This window comes from Chaetura pelagica, unplaced genomic scaffold (assembly GCF_000747805.2).
Source record: "Chaetura pelagica isolate M959 unplaced genomic scaffold, ChaPel_1.0 scaffold559, whole genome shotgun sequence".
NCBI classification, from domain to species: Eukaryota; Metazoa; Chordata; class Aves; order Apodiformes; family Apodidae; genus Chaetura; species Chaetura pelagica.
The window spans coordinates 1,161,622-1,176,877 of NW_009970722.1; the positions used below are offsets into that span (position 1 = coordinate 1,161,622).

The 15,256-nt window shown below is 38.8% G+C and overlaps 1 protein-coding gene across 1 annotated transcript in view; it reads left to right on the forward strand.

Moving 5' to 3' along the window:
- Window positions 1-15,256, forward strand: part of MRPS27 (mitochondrial ribosomal protein S27) — a 43,496-nt gene that overhangs the window by 14,403 nt on the left and 13,837 nt on the right. Inside the window, exons 4-6 of the mRNA XM_010006375.1 lie at window positions 12,592-12,706; window positions 13,179-13,257; window positions 14,543-14,658. Of these exons, the coding sequence (XP_010004677.1) occupies window positions 12,592-12,706; window positions 13,179-13,257; window positions 14,543-14,658 (310 nt within the window). The remainder of the gene's footprint in view (window positions 1-12,591; window positions 12,707-13,178; window positions 13,258-14,542; window positions 14,659-15,256) is intronic.

A 15,256-nucleotide genomic window follows, 5' to 3' on the forward strand; every position in this document is an offset into this window, starting at 1 on the left:
TGGAGAAAGCAGAGAGTTATGGGGGTCACAAGAGATCAAGCCTGAGGATCGACGGTGATGGATGAACAGAGTCCTCCCCAGACACCGGCCGTGGACGGAAGAGAAGGGAAGAAGAAGGAGGGAGGAAGTTGTCCTCAGTGATCTCTGACCTTCCTCTGAGCTTACGTAGATATATGGAATGGAATATCTTTGGCCAATTTTGCTGTCTGTCTAACTCAGCCTCCTACGGGAGGGTCACAGATCTCCCCGTAGTGTCTGAGCCGGCAGAGTGCAGGTGCGGCCTTGAAGCCTCAGTAGTTAGAAAAACATTCCTCTGTCTTATCAGCCTAGCAGAACACACTGTTGCTAGTTACAAGAAAGCTTACTGAAGGAAAAAAAAATCAGTAAAAAGAAAAATTGGCTTCATCCTGGCTCAAACCAGGACAAACAGTTTGAACCCCTCTTCACCACTTTGCCTAGTCTATGTCTGAGGTTGCTCTTCCCCTTTTCTGAGAGGTGGATCCCATCAGCCCCCAGCAGACCAGGTTTGTCAGAGCTGGTTGCATGATCCAGATACCAAACCCTTGACTGTAGCACCAGTCATGTAGCCATGAACATAGTCCGATCAAGAATGTAAAAGTGGCCTACACCATCTAATTGAACTTCCTAGTAGGCAAGATCTCTGTGCTTTGTTCATAACAGTGAAAGCATTCAACCTCGTAATATGATCTAGTAAAGCTGTGTTGTGCTCTGAGAATATCTGCAGTTCTGATGCCTGTTGCTGATTAGGATTTAGTAACAGAAAGCAAATGTGATGCAGGTTCCAGAAGCTGAAAGCCTTTGGAAATGGAAAGAATATTGAAATGACTATGATAAAGGGTGAAAAAATGCACCACAGGAATAGATCTGATCTTCTTTTGTTCTATTATACACTATTATAGACAAAATGGTTATAGCAAAATCAAAATTACTGTGACAGGAAGCAGAGAGACCTACTTTAGCACTCATCTTTCTTGGCTTATGAATTATTGGGAGTGTTAATTTTCAAATACCTGGCTCTTTTATTTACAGAAGTAGATGTTAATGATTTTGTAGGACTGAAAATGTTTGTCAACGATGAGTTACCAAGACATCTAGAAAATCACTGTCTGTCAGGCTGGGTTTTTTTTTGGCCCTAGTAATAAAGAAATTTGAAAAGCCAGCTTATATTGCCTGATTCTAGTGATTAATTTTTTGTAAGTGCTTCCATCTTCCTCAGGAATGCTCAAGAACATTCGCATGCAGAACAAAAATGAAAATAAACCAGTACATTTATTCAACCTATATGGCTGCTTGTTTCTGCATGTATATTGGTACCTGTGGAAAAGTGTTCTCCTTAAGGGGAGAAGAAGCTTGTATTGCAAACACACCCACAAAACAATTCTTTGCAGTAATTTAATAGAGGTACTGATAGTAAAGGTCATAGTTCTAACATCTTCCCAGGGTGATTTCTGAAGATTATTACTCTCTTTCTTTGTATTCCAAAAATGGGAAATAAAGGTCAAAATTCCTGAATGTAAGATGCCCAGCAGCAAAGTGAAAAAAAAGGTCACTAAGAATTCCTACTTTTTTTGGGTGTTATTTTTGATTGATTGGGTTTGGTTTGTTGTTTGGGGTTTTTTTTTTGGTTTTTTTTAAGGCTGCTTTAATTGTGAGCTATTTTTAAAACTATGCTCTCCAGGCAACATATCTATACTGTCTGCTGGAATGAGGCCAGTTGTATTTTCAGTGTTTCTCTGTACCAAGCACTCTAGTCAGTCTGCTCAGCTACCTGTGAGTGTTCCTTCTGGCAGAGTTCCCAAGTTCCTGTTTCTCCATTTTTTCCCTTTATTTTGTGACTAGTTGGTTCCTAGGCAGGACAATCACTTACTCTTTTTTTTTTTTTTTTTTTTTTCTTTCTCTTTTGAAATGTGGGGTGGGGCCCTGTTAAATATGGACTTGTTAATTTCATAAATAAAACTGCAAGCAGCTCTTAGCAGTTGGTTTCCATCTTCACCACCCTGATAGGTTGTGGAGTCTCCCTCACTGGAGACATTCAAAACCCACCTGGATGAGTTCCTGTGTGATGTACTCTAGGTGACCCTGCTCTGGCAGGGGGGTTGGACTAGATGATCTCTCGAGGTCCCTTCCAGCCCCTAAGATTCTATGATTCTATAGATTTGGTGGGACACTGGGCTGCACGTCTTTGGAAGGTGCAAGAGTTGTTCTTGCCTCCCAGTTTTAGGCTAATTAATGATCCATGTGCGTGTGTGGTGTGCCAGGTCTTCAGCAGGTTGAGACAGGTCCCTGGTAGCTGGGGGATTCATGTTGCTTTCTTTGGACCAGGTGAGGATTTGACCCAGGATCTAGTTCAGTGAGCATTAAAATAGTCAAGAAAGAATGCATTCTTGGGTTTGCTGTTAAAATCAGAAAGTGCTATACAGGAGAGCAGCTGGTGGAAAGCCCTGTTTTCTCAGCTGTAAATGTAGTCACAATCAACATTCTTTCTTCCCCCTGCTGAAAAATGAATTGGGATCTTGACCCTTGACTGTAGAATTTGTCAAGCTGAAAGTTCATGAGGTTTAGCTTTGCAAACACCTTTATGAGTAATATTTTTTCCAGGAATCAATGTGGATATAAAGGTGGTTTTAAGCTCCAAAATCAACTTTAAGATAATCCTCTTTAAATTCTCATTTGTTAAATTCTGATCTTGCTTCTTTTGCTACTGTTTTCATTTAACAACAGGGAAAAAAAACTCCTTTCTTCAGTCTAATCAGCCACCTTCTACTTAGTTCCTTTGAGAGTGAGAAGAGTGGGGCTAAATCCAGCCACAAGTAAAACAGACATCTGGTGGCAGACATCTGGGAGTAGAATGGACAGCCTACCCTCCTCCCTTGCAGCACTTTCTGTGCCAAATCACTGACAAACCAGGCTGTCTGCTGATGCTTGCTACTGGGGGTGGATGAAGTACAGGAAGCTACTGTGAGAGCATGAGAGAGGAACATTTGCAGTGGGAGTGGTACACTGCTTTCTCTGCAAAGGAGTTTCTTTTTTTGTCTTCCATTTAAGTTACTGTACTGCAGTAATCATCCCTTATTGCAGCATTTCCCTTGTCCAGGTTAAATCATAAAGCAGCAAGTTTTTCCTATGCAAGATACAGTAGTGTTGGTTTGAAAATCATGATTCTTTGGAACTTCAGCCAGTAGTTGTGGCTGAAGCTAAAGCTGAGCATCAGGTATTTTGTCCTCTCTGTTGCAGGTATTTGTGCTTAATAACCTTATTTCTTTACCTTGATAGCTTATCAAGTAGCTCTGCCTCCCCTTCACTCATGAGGTGCAGAGGACAATGATTCATAAGGAAATCGGACTCTAACAGTGAACAGTGAAAAGGGCACAGGTAGTTGGTCAAAATCAGATTAGTTTGAACTGTGAGACTGCAGCATCAAATGTGAACTGTGCAAATCCAGTTTTTGAAGTGTTTGGCAGCAAGTGTAAGGGTTTGGCTCTTCCCTTTCTTAAGCTGGCTACTAAGATTCATGCAGTATTTGTATTCCTGCAGCACTCTCGAAAGCACCTTCTTTGTGCTTAAATTGCATGTGGTGTGAAACCCAATGACTGCAGAATAAACGGTTTGGCTCATACAATTCTATATTGCAGCCTTTGATACTAAAGCCAGAGGACTGCATCTCTTGCAGTCTATGCAAGTTCAATCTGATCCAACTGAGAAGTGTCAAGGGATGTGTCAGTGCATGTGTTACAGTAGCTTGAAGCTAATGTGTGGTGTATTTCTGGGAGATACTTTGTGAAGCATAAAGAATTTTTGTAGAATAAATGGAAAATGCAACATTTTTACAATGTGACTCTAGCTCTCAGTGAATTAGATCTCTGACAAAATTATGTTAATTGTGTCTCTGGTTAAATTTAGGCAGTATGTAGGCACTGTTAGAAAGTGGCTTTTTGCAAATACTGTAATAAAAATATCTAGCTACACACTTGTTTTTACCTGCTCTTAAAATATGAAGTTATTATTGGCTTTTGTTAACAGTGGAGTTTATGCATACCCATAAAACATTCCTTTTTAATATAATGTGGACAGTGTGTACTGTCATAGTTTAAACTAAGCACTCGAATGCAGAAACTCCTTAATATTAGTCCTTACTCTGAGACACTGTCCTGTTCTCTCTGACACTGAGTGAACTACTATAAAACTTGGAGACCTTTCTTATCACCTTGAAAAGCCTTCAGTGATATGTCTATGTCCACCTTGGTGAATGGCTACTGGAATGCAGACTTCACTGTGGCATCCCTGCACTACTTGATGGCTAAGAGAGATGGATGTTTTCTAAAGCATCTGAAGTTACTTATTTTTAAAAATGAAACATCTAACTAGCTTTGAAGTGATTTTATTTCCTAAAATCACATTATCTTACGAATAGCCCTGGCTAAAGAAAGCCCATGACATAAGTACTACTTGGTGCCCAGAAGGTTTGGAAGTTAATTCCAGTGTGCAGCTTGTGAACTGATTTTCTGGCAGTCTTTGGCAGAGGATCTCATTCTGCAAAGTGAACTAGGTACAAACGTGATTTCAGCAATTGGAAATTATAAACAGGCTTTGACAAACATTTCTTACTAATTTTTTAAAAAAATTATCCAGTAGATAACTTGTGCACCAGCTTTCAGATGGGTAGAGAATTAACTGAAGTAATGACAAGCACAGGTGGGCTAGTAGTAGGTTAACAATCAAATCAGTACTTTAATCATATGTGCCGCTTTTAGAGCCTTTCTGTTTATCAGGGACATGCGTGGAGAGCTGGCCCTTTGTAGAACTTTAATACAGCAAGTTTTAGCCTGACTCACTTAGAAACTGCTGACATTTAAAAATCTCCCTGAAGCAAGAAACAGTGTGTTGTACATTCTTAATTTCTCTATATCTGTTTTTGTATGCCAGTATACCAGGAAAAGATAAAATTAATGAAACGGTTGGTTTTAAATTAGACTTTACTGTAGGTTGCAGGGGGACAAAGAGAGTACCTTATCAGAATCACCATAGCAACAGCTCACTGTATCATTCTCAGTGTTTTCCTCAGCTTGTGATACTCTCTGCTCAATCACTAGATTATTAATAGCATTGACATTTAAAACCAGTCATTTCAACTGTAAGCCCGGGAGTATTTTGAGCAGAGAGAAATTCTAGGAGCAATGCCATTTACACTCACTAGTTTGGAGATGAATTGTACTTTTTATTATTGTTGTTGTTGTTATTATTATTATACTTCCTTTCTCTTACGAACTTTGCTCTTTGACTGAATTTCAGCTTTGTGGTGAAAGTAGTATCATGCTTCATGTGTGTGAGAAGTGTTTTTCCTGCCTGTCCTTTCAAAAAGGAGTAGAAGAAAGGTGGTTATTGGTTAATGAGACACTCCTCTAGGCTGAGGAGAAAAATAGCAATAATATATTAAAGTGTCTGTTCATTTGGTTTCTTTAATTGGAGATGTATCTCTGAGCAGCAAGAAGTGAAGTAAATCTCCCATGCCATTTACGTCATTGTTCTGTCTTGACCATAAAGGAGTAAAGCTGAAAATGAGGATTGCTTCTTTCGTAGTCCACATTTGAAATAAAGCTTCTGAATGTTGATGAAATCGCCCAGTTTTATTTTCTGCATGAAACTAAACCAGGCACCACCGCCTTTTCTTAGTACCAATATTTGTACCATCAAAATGTTCTTTTCTCTACCAGTCACACTGGTTATCCCCAAGTGGCCAATTTTCGTTTTAGTGAACTTCCTGGTGACCTTCTCTGTAGCCTCCTGTCTTGTTAAATATTGTACTTAGAATAAGGAACCATGTTGACACTGGATTTTTAAATGTTAAGACCTTTAGTTTCCAGCTAGACAGGGCTTGTGGCTATTATGTCTGGTTGAGGCACACAGAGCACCTTCAACAAAGCTGATGCAGAGCCCGACTTGTATTCCTTTGAGAAGTGAACTTGCATTGAGGTCATGCTAGGGATTGCATAGTTCTGGAGTGTGTTGAATCTACACGGCTAGAGACATTCAGGGTGAGTCTGTGGCATACAGAAGCTGATTGAGTCATCTGAAGGATTCCTTCTCTCTGTGCTTTGCAAATTATTCTATAGGGGTTGAAGTTTGCAACCCGATATAATCTAGTGATGGAAGATTGGCAGAGTTGCTGCACTCCAGTTCTGTTACTTTCACTGCCTTCATTTGGATGGAAGGATGGATAAATAATTCAGGTACTTTTCAGAGCCAGGAATCTCAAGAAATTACTTCAAACTCTGCTGCGGGCTCTGGATCTGTTGCTGTTTCTATTTATAAACAAAGCATTCTGTTTGTGCTGCTCTAAGCAGCTTCTCCATTCATACCTTCTTTTGAAATTTTTAGCATTTACCTGGGATTTTGCAACTATGTGATGATCCTTTTTTTTTGTTTTAGCATAGTAAGGCTGTTCATTGTGTTCTACTCACAAAAGTGCCTTAAATCCATCAAAGGGAAGAAGGGCATTTAGTTATATGAGAAAATGACAACAATGGGCAGAAATGCTTGTATTCAGCTTGTCATTTGTTAATCAACTGTAATAACTGGCTGTCAAAGTAGCTAAGGTGGATCCTCGCTATTATATGGTTGATTGCTCTATATGATAGTCATTGCTTAGAAAGAGACTTTGCCAAGCTGAGCTTTCTGTGCAGGAGTGTGGTTTTGAACAATGCAGTAGCTACTCTGAGACCACTGATTGGTGAATTCTGTCCCTTTAGTTGTTAGGAGGTGATATCCTGAGACTTCTTAAATGACTGGGTAGTATGTACTTCAACCCAGAATCTTCTCTCCTAGATCTGGTCCTTTTACCAAGCGTAATGGTTTAGAAACAGATAAACTTCTAGCATTGGGGTGGATGGAATTAAAAGCTATGTGTGGTATTACTGTAAAGCAAGACCTGATACTAAAAGTATTCTTTAAGTCTCCTGTTCAGCCTTGATGTTTGACTGTGCTCCTGTTGAGTAGTTTCTCCATACGTAAAACCTGATGATTTAGACCTGTTTTGAGGCCACATTCTCCAGTGGTATTGTAGCTCTGTGCATGTGTGAACAAAAGATGCTGTGCAAGAAATATACATTCATGTGTGGGTGGAGCAAGCCTAATTTAGAAGAATGGTCAAAGCAATCAAGGTCTAAATTAGTTTAAAATCAAAGATGGGGGAAAGTCAATAAAAATTAAAACAGAATAAGGGCTGAATGTGGGCTTTCTTCAGGGAGTCTTCAAACATCTTTTCTTCTGTAAGAACAATTCTGCCTCAGCGTTAGACCATCCTTGGTTATACTTGACTTGCGTAATTTTTTAAACCTTTCCTGTTTCCGTTTTTGATAATTGGTTTCTTATAATATGTATGCTAGCTTAGTTCTTTTATTTCAACACAAAAGGAAAGTGTTCCCTCTGTGTTTTCTTGAGTGTAGGCAGTTAATGCATGAGGTGCTTTCTATAGGACTGATAGGTTTATATGTAAAATTTTTAAAAGGATACATGCAAATAAAGGTGTAGGCTAAGATGCAGACAAAGAATAGATGGGGGAAAAAAGATTTATTCATGTTTAAAGGAAATTTCAATCAAAAAAGATTTTTTTCAGGGCTGTTACCGTTGACACATGGGCAATGCCTCTAGGTCCATTTAAAATGCAGGTGTGTCTTCCCAAGGCCTGTGGCTTGAAATTCCAAACAAAGGGAGAGTTTTGGATGATGTTTCCTTAGCCTTCCAGTTTCCAAGTTAAGCCTGCCTGGAATCCGTTGATCATTATGTACTGCAGCTTTAAAAATGTGCCTGGGAAGAAAAAACTTAGCATTGCCAAGGAGTTTCACAGCTCTGTATGACTTGTGTAAAATGCAGAGTGGCTTTGGATTAATTCCATTTAGAGAGGGTTTTCCTGGCTCATAGAGACGATTCTTATAATATGTATTCGTTTTAAGTCTCCTTACATTTAGCTTTCGGGACTTTTTAGAATTTTAATTGAGTGAGAAAAAAATCTGGCACTCTTCTGTCCAGATTAAAGCAAATGAACATGCAAACCCATATTTCTCTCAGGTTCTAAAAGAGAGATTTGACATACAGGTGGAAGAAGTTTGCTACAGTGACTACCCCTAGGTAGCTTTCTTCCTTTCCTGGACTAGGACCTACAAGGGGACTAGCAACATATGTAACCTTTTTTGTTTTAACTCTGAGGAAAGTGCAATAACACATGTAAATGTTGTGAAATAATGAAGTAATAGAGATTGTTTTATGTCCTTCTATTGTTGATTTCCTCACTTCCTTACAATGTGGCAGAAGATGGTACAGGAATTTCTACAGCATAAGAACAGACAAGAATACTGTAGTCAAAATTAGTAAGGAAAAATGAAAGGTGAAGCAGGTGAAATTTAGAAAGTCTTGAAGAAATCTGGAAGCCAAAGAGATCATATGGTTCAGTGCACTGCATGTGTAGATGATTATGAAATATTTTCTGGGGGTCAGGCAAAGTTGCAGAAAGGAAGGGGACTCTTCTTCCTGCTTCACACATGGGGGAAAAAGAAGAAAAGAATACGTTTTGCACAACAAAAGTTTCTGGCAGTACCAGGAATTTGATCGACCCTTAAAAAAGCCACAGAGTGCAAAAATGAAAGCTTCTGATCAGCTTAGCAAAGAATTACAATATACGTGCTGAGCTGGCTTTCCCTCCATACAGCACAGCTGTTCCTGGTAATGTATTTCTTCTTGCTTCACTTGCTCTTTTGCAATCCAGGTAATTTTCCTTCACTCTCTTCCTCATTTGTAACTGTCCCCAAAGCAGTGAACTCCCCTGTGCCAAACCTAGGGAAGAGAATACAGTCCAGGATATTGTTGCTTCTTTTTGCTGTCATGGTTGCAGTATTACTTCCCTTGACAATACAAGGTATGTGAAAGCAGCAGTAGAGTGCATCACCGCTTGATGGCACCAAACAAATTTGCAAGACCATTTAAAATAAATAAAGAGAAGCAACTCAGCTTTTCTGCAGTGTGGGAGAGCACCAACCAAAAGTAAGTTATGCTTACTGTATTATTAGTAGATGATTCGTTAAAGCACTCTCAGTGCCTGAAAAACTTGGCCATTGTTCAATTTCTGTAACACAGCGTGAGAACTTAAGCACTATTGTAAACAATGAGCAACAAGGCCTTGTGCAGGAAATCACTAAACTGAAAATGTATTCTTAGCCCAATGTGCTGGGCAGTTTGTGAGCAACAGGGTATGCACTTGCTTTACTAAAAATGTTCTGGTTGACTTTTACTGAGCCTGTACACTCACTATATCTCTTCCAAGTTATAGTAATTTTTCAAGTACAAAGCAAGAGTTTAATGAAAGTCAAGTTTCTGTTCTGCATAATTTGAACAATTTTCCCAAGTAGGAGGGTTTCTAGTACCATTGCACTGTGTGCTGTTAGATTCCAAATGACCTTGATATTTCAAGAACTCCTTGTTTTACAGATACTCCTTTTCATGTTCCCCATGGGGCCAGATGTTCTCAGTTCAGTGACTGGAAGGATGACCACATTGATTCTTGAGCCATTAACATTAAAGTGTACAAACAGGGAGCTCCTCTAATACTGTTATGGATGCTTCTCCTTGTCTTTTCTGAACGCCGCATTATAAGAATCTTCTGCTAGTTCTCAGAAAAATTACTTTCAGCATCATACATCTGTGAGATAACCTCCTGGTCTTTCCATTAAACACAAAGCAATTGCTAGAGGCTTCCTTTATTTAATTCACTCCAAATCCTCTGCTTTCTGTAGTTTTAGCTTCCTTCTGCCTTTTCATCTGTCCCTGAACATATTGCCTTGCTTAATTATATCCTGTTTTGTGGAGAAAGAGGAAGATGTTAATGCTTATCAAAATGACCAGCAATCTTCTCTTTTCCCTGATTCCCTTTCAAATAAAAATGTCTGCTACATTTGGTTAGTTTGTTTAGGTGAGCTGTAAAGACAGAAGCTGTTGGCTTCTTTTCTCAACTGGTAGAACAGAGACGGAACTCATCCCAGCTTTATATGGATCAGAAATAATTAAATATTGCAGGATACCTGTTCCCCTTTCACTTCCATTCTCCTTCTATCACATCATGCATAAATGGAAGTGTGTAGTGTTGGGGAATCATGTACATGTATATCTATTGCGTTCCTGTTGATAGGGGAACAGAAGAAAATGGGCACCAGTCCCTTCTCTTCATTCCCAGGCAACTGCTTTGCAATTCATTATTGCCGTTAATAGAAAAGTCTTTGGCTGAGGAGCCGTTTGATTTTTATTTCCATAGTACATAGTGCAATGGAGACCAGGTCTAAACATAAAGATCTTAATAGTAACATGCAGATACTTGACAGATCCTGTGGTTATCCACAGACACTCAAATTAGTCCCAGCCCTACAAAGCTCATGCAAAGATTTTTTTTAAAAAGACTTTATAACATGGATCTGAATTTTGTGCATATCAATTCCAGAAACTTGTGTTAACAGAGGATGTTTTGTCCTGTTTCTAGGCTGCATTGCACCCCTGTTATTTTGACTTTGATACCTAGAGCATTTCACCATTTTAGTAGGCTGTATCACATTCCGAAGGTGCAGGATGTGTTGCAGAGCTGTCTCACTGTGGTGTACTCAAGAGAATAAACACAGCTATGCAAAAAGATGAATATTCAAACCCATTAAAACCTTTTGGTCAATTGTTGTGTTTTGTTTGTTTGTTTTTAATGTTTGCTTCCTTCCTGTGTAACTAGTAGGAAGGATGCCAAAAATTGCATGAAAAGAACAACCCAAGTCTGAGAACATAAGTGTCATGTTTTTATTAGACATGTCTGTTGGTTTCCACTTATGAAACAATATTAACCGTTTACTGAAGCAGCTTTAAAAGATGCTGGCAGCTTTATTGCTGGGTGCTGGTGTTGCACTCTTATCTGTCTTAATTGGTTGATGAAACAGTTAAGTAATAAGTAAAGCAATAAGTGTTCCATAAAAATGCCTGTAAATGATGCTTCCTGTAAGCTGTATTGAAGCAGAACTTCAGTGAAAGCAAATATACCTTCTTGCTGTTTCCAGTACTTGAACTCTAGAGGGAAGAAAATGAGAAGCAATTAGAGCAACAAAATGGGTGTTTGTAATTTTAATATTCAAAGCGTACTTCTCTGTTAAATTGGATTTTAATGGGGAGATTTCATATGCCACTTAGAAAACTGGATATTTAGACTTTGTTTAGTTGTTTAGCTCCACTTTTGTTATAGATGTCTTCTGCGTTCTGACTCTCTAGGCTGCAGTACTTTTCCAGGTTTGGTCATTTGGGTAGCCCTTAGCTATGGGATGCAATACGCAGAGAGTCACTGAAGGGGAAAGAATTGGTGGCCACATTAATCTGATAAATGTTCTGGAAAGCATGCTCACTCAGATGGAGGAGCCAGCCCTGGCTCTTAAATGGTGCTGCAGCTTGGCTTGAGGCTGCAAGCATCTGCACGTAAGCCCAGCTCAGTCTTCAGCATTTTCTAGAGGAAGTGGCAGTCACTTCTGTGCAGTGGACTGAGCCCACTTTTCATGCATACAATTCGAATTTCACACCAGGGTGTGAAATTCAGCCCAGGAACAAACCGGGCAACAGCTCCTACCACTGGACTCTTGGTTTTTGAGTCTTTGCCAAAGGTAAATTCCCATATACTTTTTGTCACCAGTTCTTCACATACAGAGCAAAGTGTATATGTCTGACTAAGACTGAAATAAAAGAGACTGAACTTAGAATTTTACAAATTGTTTTAGCACTGGAGTATGTTGCCTGGGAAGACTGCTAAAGCCGTGACATGAGAAGTCTCAGAACAGGTTAAAGAAAAATTTGTCAGGAACAAGGCAGCCGGTGCAAGGGGGTAGGGGAGGGCTCTTCAACAGTTTCCCCTTGCACGAGGTGTGCCTCACTGTTGAAGCGTTTTTAAAGACAAGTGAAGCATGCAGCAACCCAGGGATGGCCTGTGCTGAGGCACAGTGAATTCCTAAGTGAGGCATGAGTTAGCAAGGGTAGAAGGCACCAGATTACACAAGCTCAAGCTCCACAGGTTCAGACTCAGCTGTATTTAGATGTAATTCTGATACCTGCTGATGTTCTCAGTCATGCAGCGGTGTTGCTTTTAGATGAGACCAGCAACAGTACATTGTTACACAATCAGAAGGACAAGATTAAAAAGTAACATGATGTTTATAGCAAGCTAAGTTGGCCTTCATAAATATACCAAGCTATTATTTTGTGGTATTTATCTTTTCAAGGGAAAAGTAGTAGGCTTTGTGGAAAGTTTAAAATACTATGTATTTGTGAAAAGGCCAGATGCCCCCTTTGTACACACTGTTAAAACATACTAAAGTTTTGTTTCTCTTACTTGAAGGTGCTAACTGGAGCTCTTTGGAGAGCAGTGAGTGACTGCGGAGTCAAATACAGACATATTTCTGCTTGAGACAATGAAAGGCAGGGGGTTTCAAACTTGCAGTTTGTTGATGACAGAAATTGCTTCTATGATAACAAGGAGTCATGTTGTCACTTGGACTGTTTATTATCTTTTAGGTTTCGGCATAGTCCAAATTGCTGGTACTTGAGAGACTGGACTATCCACAGCTGGATCAGACAATGCTTGAAATATGGTGCACAGGACAAAGCTTTATACACATTAAAGAACAAGGTAAGTGCTTACAAGGAAAGCTGTGATATTTGATCAGCTTTATTGCAGCCAAGTCTGGTAGATTGGGGTTTTAAGTTCATAGAATTATAGAACAGATACCTTTTTTTACAAACATAAATTAATGTAGTGCTTGCATTTCAGCTAAATCTCTTTGCAGCTTTTATTTTCTCTTCCTTTGGAAGCTCTTTGTTTTTGAACAGTGTTGGTATCCAAAACATACTAGATACAGGAGAGACATAAAAACCTGACAGGTAATGTCCCTCCTGGTCCCAAAGGCTCAAATAAAATGCCACAACAAATCAAATACATCAACAGTTAGAAGGTCTACATCACAGCAGCCATGCTAATCTCCTTTTGTTGCTTTTGGTGCAGTGCCATTGTTCTGATCTGTCTGATACCTGCAGTGCTGTGCTTGGGAAGATTTGAGCAGCAGATTTTCACACTTGATATTTTTTTTCCTTCTTCCCTTCAGGTTCAGTATGGAATTTTCCCAGATAATTTTACATTCAACATTTTGTTGGATTGCTTTATAAAGCAGAAAAAATATGATGGTAAGTCAATATGTACCAATTCTACATCCTTAGGTGTATGCTCTTATATCTTCAGAGCCCTTCTTTGAATTAAAACTTTTTAGCCATATTTTTTCTGAAGTCACCTTAAAAAACATGCCTACTCCTTCTTTTAATGTATTTTTATGTATTTTATCTTAATTTCTTTTGGGTTTTTATTCATTATATAATTTTGAAACGTAATTCACAGTTTCTATTGTGATTAAATGTAAACCAACCACTGTTCCAAATGTAAACCAACTTCACCAGTTTTTACAAGTCTAACTTACATGATAAAAACATTATAGGACACTTAGTGACAATTAGAGTGTTAGAAGAATTGAAATGCAGGTCGGTAGAGTTATCTTACCTACATTTAGCTATTCAGAAAGCTACATATCTAAACTGTTTATCTAGACTTTCTGTCTGTCACTGAAGAGAGCCAGCTGTGCTGAATTGCCATGTTAAGGTGCTTGTCTTTCACTATTGACTAAGTGTTGAGATGAATAATTGTCTCATGTTTGATGACAAGTATTAAAGATTCTCAATTCACTGCAGGTTTTCTGGTACTGTAGACTTGCAGTGAGATCTTCTTGGCATAAGCCTCAACATGCAGCTGAAAGGGACAATAGGCCTTGCAGGAGTTCTTTGTAGCTTTTATCATGAAAGTTTTGCTAAATGGCAAATGAATACTACTTTTTTTTTTTTTTTTTGAGATCCCCTTCATCTGTGAATTCCTCCATACTCCATCCATATTTCTTTTCTGTGACAGGCTCAAGGCCTTTTGTTTAACAAACTGTCCTTCCTGACAGGGAGTATCAGTGGAACTCCCTGTGGAGCTCCTCCAGAGCATTGATTGTTTAATATAGTGAGTGCAGTGAGTGATCTTTGACAATGTTTGTACTCTCGTGTCCCCTTAAGGGCAGTGAATTTAAACCAGTCTTCTCTCGGCTGAAATCTAATATAAGAACAAAGAAGTAATATTTAGAGATTTTTTAAGAAGTGTTAAAATTGAAGGACTGAGCAAAGAAGAGCCAACTGAATAGTGCAGAGCTAAGATCAGTATGGAAAGCTTCTTTGCTGTTGTCTCATTTTATTCAACCAGTTCTTCCTTCTAACAGTGTGTTTGAATAAGCGAGTAAGACTAATTCTATACTACTAGTCATAAGAAATCTTTGACTTTCTCCCTAACTAGTTCAAAATATACTATAGCAGTGGAGTGCCAGTGAGCATGAGTGAGAGCTGTGTAAATTTGCACTTGCGGATTATATATTATTTTTGTCCATAGATGCTCTCTCAGTAGTAACAGAGATCATGCTGCAAGAAAGTTTTGATGAATTATCAACACAGCTTCTTTCTCTCTATGTTTTATACCAGTACCTGGCAACGAAATCTGAACATACGGTAAGCTTACTACACTCAAAATGATACAGAAAGCCTCCCATTTCTAAGTGTTATGTTGCAGTCTTCTGGGCATTCAATCTTGAATGTGTTTTTTCCCCCTAAGTTTATGTAGAAAAAAAACCTCTCTTTTTTTCCCCCCATTATGCTTACAACTGCAGAATAAAGACAAAAAAAAGCAAGAAAATACAAAAGCTATCAAATACTTGTCACCCCTTTTGCTCCTCTCTCTGAAAGAGAAGGTCTGTTGGGATTTTCAGAGGTAGTGTAAGCCCACTGGAAGATTATGAAATGACATTTCTTCATTTCAAAGAGAGTTTTATCAGTTAACACAAAAAACCTCACCTATTGTATAGAACCCTGCTAAGGTGTGTTACTGCTGCAAAATTATAAAGAATTATAAGGAATTATAAAGAATTTTCACTAGGAGTTTTATTATCCCATTTGGATGTGTGAGTTTTTTTCTAGTATGTATTTGATTTAAAATTAAGTTAGTCACATTCCTCCTTTTTCCAGGGATGAGGGGTTTCTTATTTACATCTTGCTTAAGAGCAACATGACAGTTCAGACTCTTGGAAGTGGCATTATTCTGCCTTTGCAG